The sequence below is a fragment of the Citrus clementina genome, unplaced genomic scaffold (assembly GCF_000493195.1).
Source record: "Citrus clementina cultivar Clemenules unplaced genomic scaffold, Citrus_clementina_v1.0 scaffold_5, whole genome shotgun sequence".
NCBI classification, from domain to species: domain Eukaryota; kingdom Viridiplantae; phylum Streptophyta; class Magnoliopsida; order Sapindales; family Rutaceae; genus Citrus; species Citrus x clementina.
The window spans coordinates 36,459,150-36,471,376 of NW_006262201.1; the positions used below are offsets into that span (position 1 = coordinate 36,459,150).

At 32.4% G+C, this 12,227-nt stretch overlaps 1 protein-coding gene and 1 non-coding gene across 3 annotated transcripts; both read right to left on the minus strand.

The window, feature by feature from the left end:
• Nucleotides 1–4,054: 4,054 nt before the first annotated feature.
• On the minus strand, nt 4,055–7,902 carry LOC18042577. 2 transcript variants are annotated; one of them, XM_006433940.2, is made up of 5 exons: nt 6,825–7,902; nt 6,660–6,733; nt 5,528–5,663; nt 5,141–5,449; nt 4,055–4,558 (listed from the first exon to the last, which is right to left on the minus strand). In XM_006433940.2, exons 1-5 carry the CDS (start codon nt 6,948–6,950, stop codon nt 4,286–4,288), a joined length of 918 nt encoding a protein of 305 aa, XP_006434003.1. In that variant the 5' UTR covers nt 6,951–7,902; the 3' UTR covers nt 4,055–4,285. The 2 variants fall into 2 exon arrangements, with proteins under 2 accessions (XP_006434003.1, XP_024040271.1); XM_024184503.1 differs by lacking the exons at nt 6,660–6,733; nt 6,825–7,902 and adding an exon at nt 6,161–6,335.
• Nucleotides 7,903–11,309: 3,407 nt separating this feature from the next.
• On the minus strand, nt 11,310–11,382 carry TRNAK-CUU. Its single transcript has one exon. It is a non-coding gene; the product is annotated as a tRNA-Lys (tRNA).
• Between the last annotated feature and the right edge of the window lie 845 nt (nt 11,383–12,227).

A 12,227-nucleotide genomic window follows, 5' to 3' on the forward strand; every position in this document is an offset into this window, starting at 1 on the left:
TCGGGCACTGATGACTCATGATTCATGAGTCATGAGTCAAACAAATGGGCAATGAATGATACAGAAATGGTCGAGTACCACATTGCCACTTGGGCGTTTGGTTTTCTTGTCACCCAAGACATGTGGAAGAGAATTTCATTCAACTTTGCCCTCGCGAACCTTTTTATGACAATTTGAAGAGCCAATAGGATTTGTACCAAAGCAAATAGAGGACCGAACCAATTGAAATAAGTCGTGCGAAAGGCTACACAATTTTTCCAATTATAGCTAAGCAAATTAATGTTCCAACTTTGTCCTTTTGTCCACCGATGAAAGGAACTGGAATGATGATGGCTTTCCAACTCAATTTTTTTTTGATATAAAGTAAACGGGGAACCAGTCGTCGATCATATTGGTATAATGGTGAGGGAGGGAGGGAGGGTGTGAATATTTTGCATATTAATTAATAATTTGACAGGGAAAGTTAACTTAGCTCTTGAAAATTCGAAATTAATTCCTAGGCCGAAAAGCAAAAAGCCCCCAAATAATAATAATAATAAACTAAAATGGTCGCAATTCAGTAGTAATTCACCATATAACTTCTCAGAGAAGGTAATCAATCATGAGACCGGGATTCTGTTGCGAGTCCCTTTCTTCCCCTTTTTAGTGTTTGACTAGTGACATGCAGCGGGTATACTTTATTTAAAGAATTAAGAAGAAAAAAAAAAAAAAAAAGACCGCGTTTTATATTTATGATCCAATGGAGAGCAAACAAGCCTTCCTTTAAAAGTTCCCAGCCGATGCAGATTCGGCGAATTTGCTTGCTATTCACGTCAAGTGAAGGGGCTAATTAATTATCACTCGTTTTTATTATATTCATTGTAATTTTTTTTTATATAAATATTTTTGAAGGAAACTTTAAGAAAGCAAGAAAAAAAATAAAAAAAATAAAAAAAAGACAATTACCGCTGGCCGTTACATGATAATGGCGGATAGGCGATAGCCGTAGAGTGTAGACGACAAGCAGTGGTGAAAAATTTACATTCAAGTCCTTTGTCACTCGGCAATACTGCAGTAGCACGCACAAAACAAAACCATAGCCTATATATATGAAGGAAATATGTACAATAGCTGTCTAGGTGGCTGCTGCAAGCACGCCACGCAAGTTTGTTACATCGTTAAAAATTTACAGCCATGGTCGAGCCCCGAGCTAAAATAACTTCTCTCTATTCAGCAATTACGATTCAAGTTTAAAGCCATTAAAAGGATTAAGGAAATAATAAGCTTACTTTTTTCTTCTTTTTCGCATATTCGGGCCTAATGCAAAGTCTTTTACTTCTTGGCCAATTTGAGATTGTTTTTGAGAGTTTAAAGGTGACTTTAAAGTTAAAAAACTAATTTTAGTATTTAGTAAATTTTTTAAAAAATCACTTTTGGTAAAATCAGTTATTCTACAGTAAATTTTGAAAAGTAGGAAATGAATTTCTTTTTGAAATCTGATTTTAAGAATTAATTTTACTCTGATGATTACAGTTCCATGTATATTTCCACATATTATATAAAAATCCAAAATTATCCTTATTCAATTACGAAATTAAATGAAGAAGTTTAAAGAGATTAATATTGTTACCAATAATATTGAGATGATAAAAAAAATTAATTATTATTATTTTAATTATCAATTATTATATATAAACAATAAAAAAATTTTTATATGTTTATAAATGTGTAGGTAAACTTTTATTTAATATTGTATCTATTTCAATCATTTGTATTTTTATAGCAATTTAACAATAAGATTTATAAAATGCATACCACTGCTTTTTAAAACTTAAAAAACTTTTGAAAATAAATTTTACTAAACACTTAATTGATTTTTTTCATAACTAATTATTTCTACAGTACACCTGACATCAATTGTTTTAAAAGTTACAGCATTACTAAATTAGCCATTTATCTCGAGCAAAGACATAAGTTACATGGTCTTAAACCATGGGTGGAATCATGCCAAAAATAATAAGAGCACCATAATTTAAATTTCCTTTACCTTTATGTGCATTGAAACATATATTTTCAACAATTAATATCATAATATGCAATACTTGATTTTTAAAGTTTAAAAAAATAATATTTTAATCCGGAGAGTTCCCTTAACTTAAATTCGTTACTTAGAACTGTGTCTAAATTGTTTGTTTATTGGAATCTACTTAATTTAATGATAAGGACTTGAAAATTAATGTTTATATCTTCGTTCATCTATTGTTAGAATCCACACATATTTAATAAGGTTAGGTTTTTTTTTATTTAAAATTTTGATACAAATCTTAAGCTATTGATTTCAATAATTCAATGATAAATATTAAAACGTAAAGTACCATTTAGTGATGGTTATTCATCCACCATTTGATTGCTTGAAATCAATACCTCAAAATTTATATCAAAATTTGAAGTTAAAATAACCCACTCTATTTAACATTATCAACTCATTTATCACCACCAAATTTTATGAGTTCAATGGTTTAAAAATTGTATTTCCGAAGTTTAAAAAAAAATTAAATTGATTTATCCCTTCCCGAGGGATAGTTAGGATTACTTTTAACTTGGCCTCTATATATATATATATATATTCTATTAGCTTGAATTGAAACACAAATTTTCTGTGATTGTTATCATATACAAATTGAATAGGGGATAAATAAAGAGAAAAATAGTATTTGATGTTACTAACTCATATATTACATAACAATTAAAAAGAAAATGAAACAATAAAGCTACGTCCGTCACTAAGAGAACTACATCTAAAATAATATTCAGATAGTTGATTATGCAATGAGTTACTTTAAAAATTGTGAATCTACTTGGTAGTGTTGCCATCGCATGTGAGATTTATAATAAATGTTGGGACATTTAATATTACTTTAATGATAATAATATATTAAAATTTATGAAAATTCACAATTCACTAGATGGATGACACATTATTTAAGATAAAAAATTTGTGATAAAATTTAAGACATCTAACTATAAATCTCAAATAAAATATCATTTGCTTAAATAACATATCACATGTTCTAAAAAAATGACACAAAAAATATAAGAAAAATGTGTCTAAACATAATTATAATTTTAGGCTTCAATCTTCAGTTCTTCACACAGTAAGCAGACAGATGAAATCAGAGAGAGGTCACGTAAAAGGAGAGGGTTGTTTGGCCGAGACAGAGTAGGCGCCTATTGTAGAGAAGTTGATTTTGAAAATTGAAAGAGATGGTTCAAGTATAAATGTCATTTTAATAACAAAAACAAATTAATAAGAAGAATTATATATACTAGACTATTAGAGTATCTTTTAGTGTGTGTATAGTCATTTTTAGTAAAAATATTATTAAAATACAAAAAAACATATTTTAATATATTAAAAATTGTATTTTTTTTTTAATTTTTTGGTGAATTAAAATTTGTTTTTTTAATGCCCTTATATATGGAGAGTAGTTATGTAAACTAGTAACCATTGGATTGAATGACATAGATGGCTAAAAATTTATGCTAAAAGTTTTAAATTCAATGTTGAAGTTAACAAACTAATTTGAATTCTAATTGTACGTGTAACTCATTTATATAGTTATGAATGTTGATAACTTGTTAGATTAATATTCTATTATCGGATAAATATGACATCTATTAAAACTTAAATTTAGACTCAAACGCTAACATAAAATGTAATTTATAAATTACAAGTTAATATCCAAATTAAAAAGCACGACTTCTGATTTTTATAAATTAAAATGTGAAGTGGTAAAGCGTGACATGACAATTGCATTTGTAACTGCCGCACCAATTCGCTGTAGTTATTTTGTAGAAGAACCTTGAAGACTTTAAAGATCCCATTCTGCATGGGCCGACAAGACCGGGCCATTCATTGGTTTGGAAAGGTTCGGAAACATGCTGAAAATAAAACGTATCGAGCGACTTTGACTTGCACATTTAACGTGGATACACGTTAATGCTGAACAGATTTGGAACTTGAAAAAAGTCTAGAATCATAATGTGTCACTAATAAATAAAATTGGACATGGTAAGCAGGCGACAGATTTCACTAGAACAAGCACTGAAAAGCACAAGAATATGGACAAACAAACCGAATTAGGAAGAAAGTCCATAGCTCAGGCAACATGTTAAAAACCCTAAATAGAACAAGATTCCCAAAACCCACAATGGACGGTCAAATAATATAATCACACACCCGTACTACGATGAATAACACAACACCAGACACGGTAGATAAAATAACCCTGTTAGACCTAACAAGTTAAACCAAGGCAATGCTGCTCTCGCCACCTGGAGGCTTGCGTACTCCGCCCAGATAGTCTCGAGACTCTACCTTACCATCAGCAAAAATGTTACTGCCACTCATCTCCCGTAGTTTTGCTACACTAAGTGGCTTCTCGGCAGATGATGGAGGAACATCACCCTTGAATATGTCATTTCCTGATAGCTCAGAAAATTTCTTATCGTAAATTTTCTTTGCCGTCTTCATCACAGGTTCCTCAGTTGAAGTTATGCTGCTCTGGTCTCCAGCAGGCTACAAAGTTAAATCCAGGGTCAAATGCAGTTAGATACTTGAATTCCATTAAAATAAAAGAACAGAGCCAAAAAATAGACATAGATAATAATAAAGAAGCAGAGAATCAAAGAACTGGAAAAACGGCATGAAAAGCACATATTACAGTTGGAACTGAAAAGGGCAAAACCACAAGTCCATGTGCAATTTGTGCCACAGATACTTCAACAACAAAGGTTAAGGCAAAGAATATAATCAATTAAAACATCCTAGCAGACAAAATTACTACTGGGCACTCAATGCAATCTTCTTAACCCTCCAAAAGAAAACACAATGTTATGAATGGCTTAATGGAGCCTAAATATGGCATAACTTCAATTTTTTTTTTAGGAATAAATCTAGAAGTTTTTCTATTCTTTTCGTCTTTTATAAGAAAATATAAACCAAGAAGTTGTTCAATCAATGTACTTGGCTCATGCATGATCTCCTATGCAACCTCTCAATTTAATCCTAAAATTTCCACGGCAAGGGAAGGAGGGGCAGGGCAAGGGGAGCTGAGAGGGAGAACAAAGAAATATGTATATGCATCCAAACATCACTCACGGTAAGGACTCCGACAGATGTTTGTACATCTTGTGGAGCAGAGTCTCCCAAGTTGAAGTTTTCCTTCAATGCCAAGGCACGCACCGCTGGCCGTGGTAAAATTTCTGGAGGGGGTGCAAAGATATCATGTCCACTAAGCTCCTTGCTCTTAGCATCAGAAATCTGCTTCTTCAACTTTGCCTCTGACTCACTTTCCAGTGTCCCACTAAGCTCACGCTGCTTAGCCACCTCAGGTAGAGTAGTAGGTTTTTTGGGTGAAATGCTATCTTCCTCACCAAACGAGATATGACTGATTCCAGCAATTGCTTGCTAACAATTCCAAGCATCACCATAGAAAATAGTCAGTTTAAGCCGACAGAAATTCTTCAAATGCAAGAATTAAGATACCTGATACATCCGTAGTCCCGTTTTGTTATTTGGAGTAGGATTTGCACTACCAGATTCTGATTCATCATTTTCCGCACCAGCTGCAAAAATGCCACTACCAGTCATCTCCTTCATTTTATACCCTGAACAAGGTTTCCTGCAAAGTAGAACATCAATGGTTTTAGTCTTAGGTAGTTTAATACTCTCATAAAAACAGAACCAAATATAGAGAGATAAAAAGTTTATTTCACTTAAATAATAAAATACAGAACTTTATATTAACGGAGCCATCTAATTCAGTTATTTGCACCAAAGTTGCTGGATCGAGCTGAAACTGATATTAAGGACACACTGACACCCCCCCCCCCTCCCCCCCTCCCCCCCCAAAAAAAAAGCATTTATGGAAAACAGAAACAAGTTTATGAGCATTCCATCTCATTTTTGCTAAACAACCCACTATCACTTCTCCGTGCCTTGATGTTTTAAGCTTTTAAATGGCCAGCCATACAATTGCAAACACTAAATTGGAACTATCTGACAAATTGGTAAAAAATTGATATGTAGTTGTATTGGTTTCTTGTTTCCTGATTGATAAATGCCATTTTGGACTACAAAGATATGCCAAGGCAGCAAAATATAGCTTAGAAAACATACATTTCTAGTCCACAAGTGAATCTTCCCAAGTGAACATTCTGTCTAATACTGATTTTCATCAAACCTACTAATATTAACGAGGATACCACAGCCAGATCTCCTTTGATAGATCTAAAATCAACAGGATTAATCAAGCTAAATCTAATTAGTAATGCTTTTTCATCATAAATTGAAACATCTAAAAGATTATAAGTTTCATGCAAATTTAATAAGGAGTACATATATAATCATAAGTTCACAAGCAATATTCAAAGTCAAATCCAAGTAAAAATCGAAAGACCGTTGCAGAAAAAGACAAGTAAAACATTAATGGAAACCAAAATCCATGACGACTACAGACAAAGGACAGAACAAACAAAACAAATGCGTGTATATTTCAGCAAAACAAAACAACACAAAACAAAACAAATTTTAGGACCATCTACACGCATTTATTATCCATTAAAAAAATTAAAAGTAAATAAATAAAACTAAATTTGGAATGAATAGCAGATCTCACCTTCTGTTTAAGCTCTCAACTTCCTCATCCGTCACCTGACCCCCAAAAACCACTTTACTGATCCCATCCGACGGCTACAGTTGCACCACGCCAACCAAAGTCGTAAAAAATAAGCAGACGAAGTTGTAAAAAAGCAACAAAATCAAAAAAGAAAATGAGCTTTACTTGTCCGCGTACGGAGGAGCGCGTGGAGGAGGCCTGAGCAGGGGAATCAGACGGTGGAGTTTCGGACCAAACGAGCAGATCTGCTGTTGATGTGTGCGGTTTCCTCACCGGAGTGCTTCTCTCCATTTCAATAATCAAATTACTTATCCAAAAAATAGTACAAAGAGACGCTCTTCTTCAACAAGTTTTCTGTACAGCGCACTGTGTCTGTGGACTGTGGCTCTGTTTTAGGCCGAAGAGAAGGAGAGAAAAAAATGAAGGATGGATTGAAATGACGAAAGTGTCCTCGTGATCTGGAACTTTCTTGCTTTAAAGTTTAGCTTTTGGGAGTGATGATGAGTGAGAAGAGAGCTTATTTAGCTTCAGCCTTGGATCATAGAATTAAGGAGTAGCTGCTACTACAACTCTCTTTTTTTTTTTTTTTTTCTTTTGTTGTTCTGTTTTTAAAGCAAAGAAAGAGAAAATTTTGAAATATTATTATAACCGTCGAGACTCTCACTCCACTGACACTTCGAAACTTAATTTCAAGTTTCTGTCTCCACTACAGAATTTGAATCTTGTACCGCCCTCAATTGATTTCTGATCTCATTGTTTCTATGCCACGCAATCCACCGGCAAGTGCCCGTTGCCTTGGACGATTAACCGGCTAATCCCTATGAAATTACCCAAATAACCCTGATATATGATTTTGCATTGTTTAGCTCATTTATCCTCCGCGTCGATGACTTTAGATTTGTCATTTTATTTCCCGTTAGGCTAATCTCTAATTCAACTAGCTATTTAGACGCCAACTTGATGCGTTTTGTTTCTTGTGAACTTGATTTTAGTAATTTTACGCGTAACATTGTGCAAATTGCATAAGATAACTCTCGTGATTTAAGGTGACCAAAGCTAAAATAAGTATTATTTCTTCTTCTTTTTTTTCTGAGACCCAAGATGCTCTCCTCATTGCTACTCTAAGAAACTGCATCATCTTCTTTTTCATACCCATGTGAGTAAAGCAATCAAATTGTTGGCTCTGATGCCATTTTCCTCTAGAAACAACATCATTTTTTTTTGGTGGGGGCATTATACCAAGTTTCACGTGTGGTGAATATGGCAATCCTTGCACAAGTGATGAGTGAATATCATTTCATCATCACTCATAAAACTTCACCATCTCCTCCCGTAATTCCTCCTCTTTTTGACTTTTTGAAAAATATTTATTAATTCATACAGATAAATGGTTGGTAAATTTAAAAAAAAATAATTATTATTATTAAATGAGGTATGAATTCAAACAATTAGATTTGGCTTATCCATAAAGAAAATCAAAACATTATATTTAAATAAATGCTCTTTAAAGGATAATTATGAATCAGGTAAATGTTGCGTTGTTGGCTAAAAGGGTATGGACAGTCATTTTGAGAGTATTGACGTCACATAATGTTATGTATACATATAATTTGTTCGTTTGAGTAGTTTATACGGAACTTGGCGTAGTGATAAAGTGATTCGCTGGACAAGACAATCTCTTAACTTGCATCTCGGCTTCCATTGCGGGAGTTTGGACATTTTAAATTCTTAGTTTTGGTAATTTACAAGGTAGTCCTTGTATATAGAGAGAACTACTTTTAGTACCCGGTCCCATTGCAGGACTTGCTCATCAATCATCAATCATCATTCATCATTCATCATCTCAACCTTCATCTTCATCTCCACCCATCAGTCATTACGCAAAGTGGAAACTTTTTTAGCGACGAGGATTGAGAAACGCCCCAATTGCCCAAAAGCCCGTTGAACCTCGACCGCCAAACACGTTTGGCCGAGTAAAATTAAGACGGGTAGACTGCTTTACAACAGCGGTGTGTATTACACAATGTCGTTATTTTTGGACAACAAATTATAAACTATAATAACAATTAAATTAATTTTACTTATTTAAAAAATATATTTTAATTAAGTTTATAAATAAACAAGAACAATGTCGACACTATATATGCAACAAATGTAGTTCCATATTATTCAATCAAATTAATACTTTTTATCGATAATAAATTTTGAAAAGTTGATATATGCCTTGGGCAAGAGGTACTATAAAGTTGAATAAGAGATACTATAGAGTGCACGTGAGATAATATAATATGTTTTAAATTAATTACAGTTTGTTTATTATTTTTCAACATAAATATCATGATGATGATGTGACCTACAATTATTTTTTAACCCAACACTCCATTTCATCGTAAATACATTTTATTCGCTCCAATTTAAACAATTGATTTATTCTTTACTTAATAAGAGGCGAACCAACTAATGTGTACCTTAATACAGTAAAGTATTGTGAATCTAATAATAAAAGATACTCATACAAAAAATAGCAACATTCTTATTGGTTGAGGAACATTTCAAAACTAAATGGTATAAAAGCTTTGGCATCATAACATTCATCATAAGTTATGACTTTTTTTTTAATGTCATGTATTTAAATATTTAATAACTAATACACCTTAGAATCATGAGTCGTTCACTTATAAATACTAAGCAATTTCATGTCCAACAATTTTTTTTTAATTTCTAAATTTTTTTTTGAATTATAAGAAACTAATGTTCAGATTACAACTCAGTGTGTATGAGATTATAACTGATATTTTCTTATATAGTACTGCCCAAATTTTATCCTCTCTAATATTCGAGAAAATACAAATCACTAATATAGTTCTGGCCACTGGACCAAAGGCCAAGTGGTTTTTTTTTTTAAAATTTCTAAATGATAGTCTAATTGATTTCACATTTTACAATAGAAATAATAGGTCAAGAGTATAAATGTACCGTATGTATTTAATATTAGGCGCATGAAATCCATTTACAAAAATCGGTAGCAAATTTACAATGACATAAAAACATTACCACAGGGAGAGGAGGGGACATAGAATAGAAGATGAATTTTAATAAATTAGTATTTGAAAAAAAAACAAATGAAAAGTGGACCCATTAGCATTACAAAGCGTGGAAAATAATAATGTGTCCGACATTGCAAATGCAACCTAACTTGCCGCATGCCCAACAAACGAACGAAACTGTAGATTCCTTAAAGCAGCTATAACGTCGGCTTTCCTAGATTTTTATAATGTTTTTTTTTTTTAATTTTTTTAATAACATCGTCCTCTCTTAATTGAATAATATTTCATTTTTATGAATCCTCATTGTCATCGAACCTGTAACTACTGCTACTATGATAGGTTATGTCATTGATTAATTAAACATTGTCGCCCCCAGTTGTATCAGAGTGCAAGGACCACCTTTTTTTATTTTTTATTCCAACATAAATTAGTGCTAATTAAATGTATAATCTTGTATCAATCAGGAACTTGTAAGAAGAGTGTTGCGTTGGAGGATTTGTCTAAGAATATTATGGTTGCCGGTAATCTCACGTCTTGTAGGGAATATCAACTGTATTTTATAGGTGTACAATTTTGGGTGGAATTGATATAATACATATGATGATACGATAATTAAGTTCAACTGATAAAAAAAGATAATGTATAATAAAATCACACACAAACTTAATTTAATTCAATAATTGGAATAATAAACTATGATAATTATTTTGGTAGTTAGAGAAAATTAGTGCTAATTATTTGTACAATCTTCTATTAATTAGAAATTTGCAAGAAGAGTGTTGTAGTTGGAGGATTTGTTTAAAAAATAATATGATTGTTGGTAATCTCACATTTAGCAAGGAATATCGACCATATTTTAAAATGGTACCAATTAAGAGTCTAAGTTTAAGTGAAATTGACATAGTACATACTATGATTATAATTTAATTGATAAAAAACAATACATAATAATGTCGCACACAACTTAAGTTGATTCAATAATGGTCATTATAAAATATTGTGGTAGTTAAAGAAAATTAATCCCAATCAAGAAAAACAAAAAAGTTCAATAAAAACATCAATGTTGCACAAAGATGGTCATAATGCTCACAAAATAATGCCCTTGTGAAATTAGTGCGCCCCATCCTTTTAAATACAAGCAGGGAGTAACATCTACAATTATAAGAAAACTAGAAAAGTGAGAAAATTATTCAATCTTGACTGAACATCAATGTCATACACCAAAGAATAATTTTAATGGACCAATAGAACATTGTAAGCGGAACCAAACAAAGATATGTCGGCAGGGTAAGAAAATTGACACTTATAATAAACAAATTTATTTGGAACCAACCAACCCAGTAATCATTCTCCAATTGTCAATTTGTCATCCGGGGCTTGCTTTTATGGTGAGCTCTTGAGTCTTGAACAATTGATGAACAGATTCACATTTAGCCTGCTCCACAGTCCATAGAAGTAGAACCCACCAAAAACTATAAAGAAATATTAAAAAAATAAAAGGTATTTCATTTTTATATACAAGCATATAAATAAAGCTTTGGCCACTTTGACAATCAAAGCTGGTTAAAAAAAAATGGACTGAAAAACAAAAAAGAAAGCAACACGCCCACCGTGGGGCTCGAACCCACGACCACAAGGTTAAGAGCCTTGCGCTCTACCGACTGAGCTAGACGGGCTTGGACGCTAATCGTCGTTGTGTTTCTATATTATCTCATTATAAAGGCCAACCCAACAGATCATAAAAGCCTAGTCTTGAAAATATGTAGCCCTGCGACAGACGAGAAGATAAAAGGAGAAGGTACACATCAATTCAATCCGAGTTGTTGGCCTACTTTGATTGTTGAAAATGTATAATAAATATAAAATTTAAATTTTTCATATGTTTGAATAGGTTCAACGAGAAGTAAAACATGAAAAATAAGACGTATTTTATACATTTAGATCCTTTAGAGATATATTATTAATTAAGTTTTCGATAGAATGAGATTTTAATATGAACTTTTGTACTATATGTATGAATCAAATGTCACAACGTATAAGTGTATGGATTTACGTCTCTATAATTTGGATATTAATCTTTTTGATATCTTTAGTGGTACGATGACAAAGGAATTTTCTTATATGATTAGTTTACTAGTTCATTTTCATCAAGCAAGAGTGCTACAGCGCAGATTATTTTGTTAACTTGGGTCCACTTTTTGTGGTCTCGGCTATCATGTTCTAAGCATCTTCACAGTCTAGGACACGAGAAATTACGTCTTCGGTTTTCCGTCGTCGTTAATATGGTAGTACTTCATTTGGGTATCTGTCTATCTGATAATTTTACATTTTCAATTTTCATTTGTGCATGTATGTTAATCTGATAGAAAATATTTTACTTGCATATATAGCAAATGACGAATCTAACTCAGTTCCAAGTCTTGATGTTTCTCTACTCCACAAGCATAACGGATCAGGTTATGTCCTCACCGAGTTTTGGGCTTGTCTATGAAGGCCCATATCAATTTCGACACGTAACACA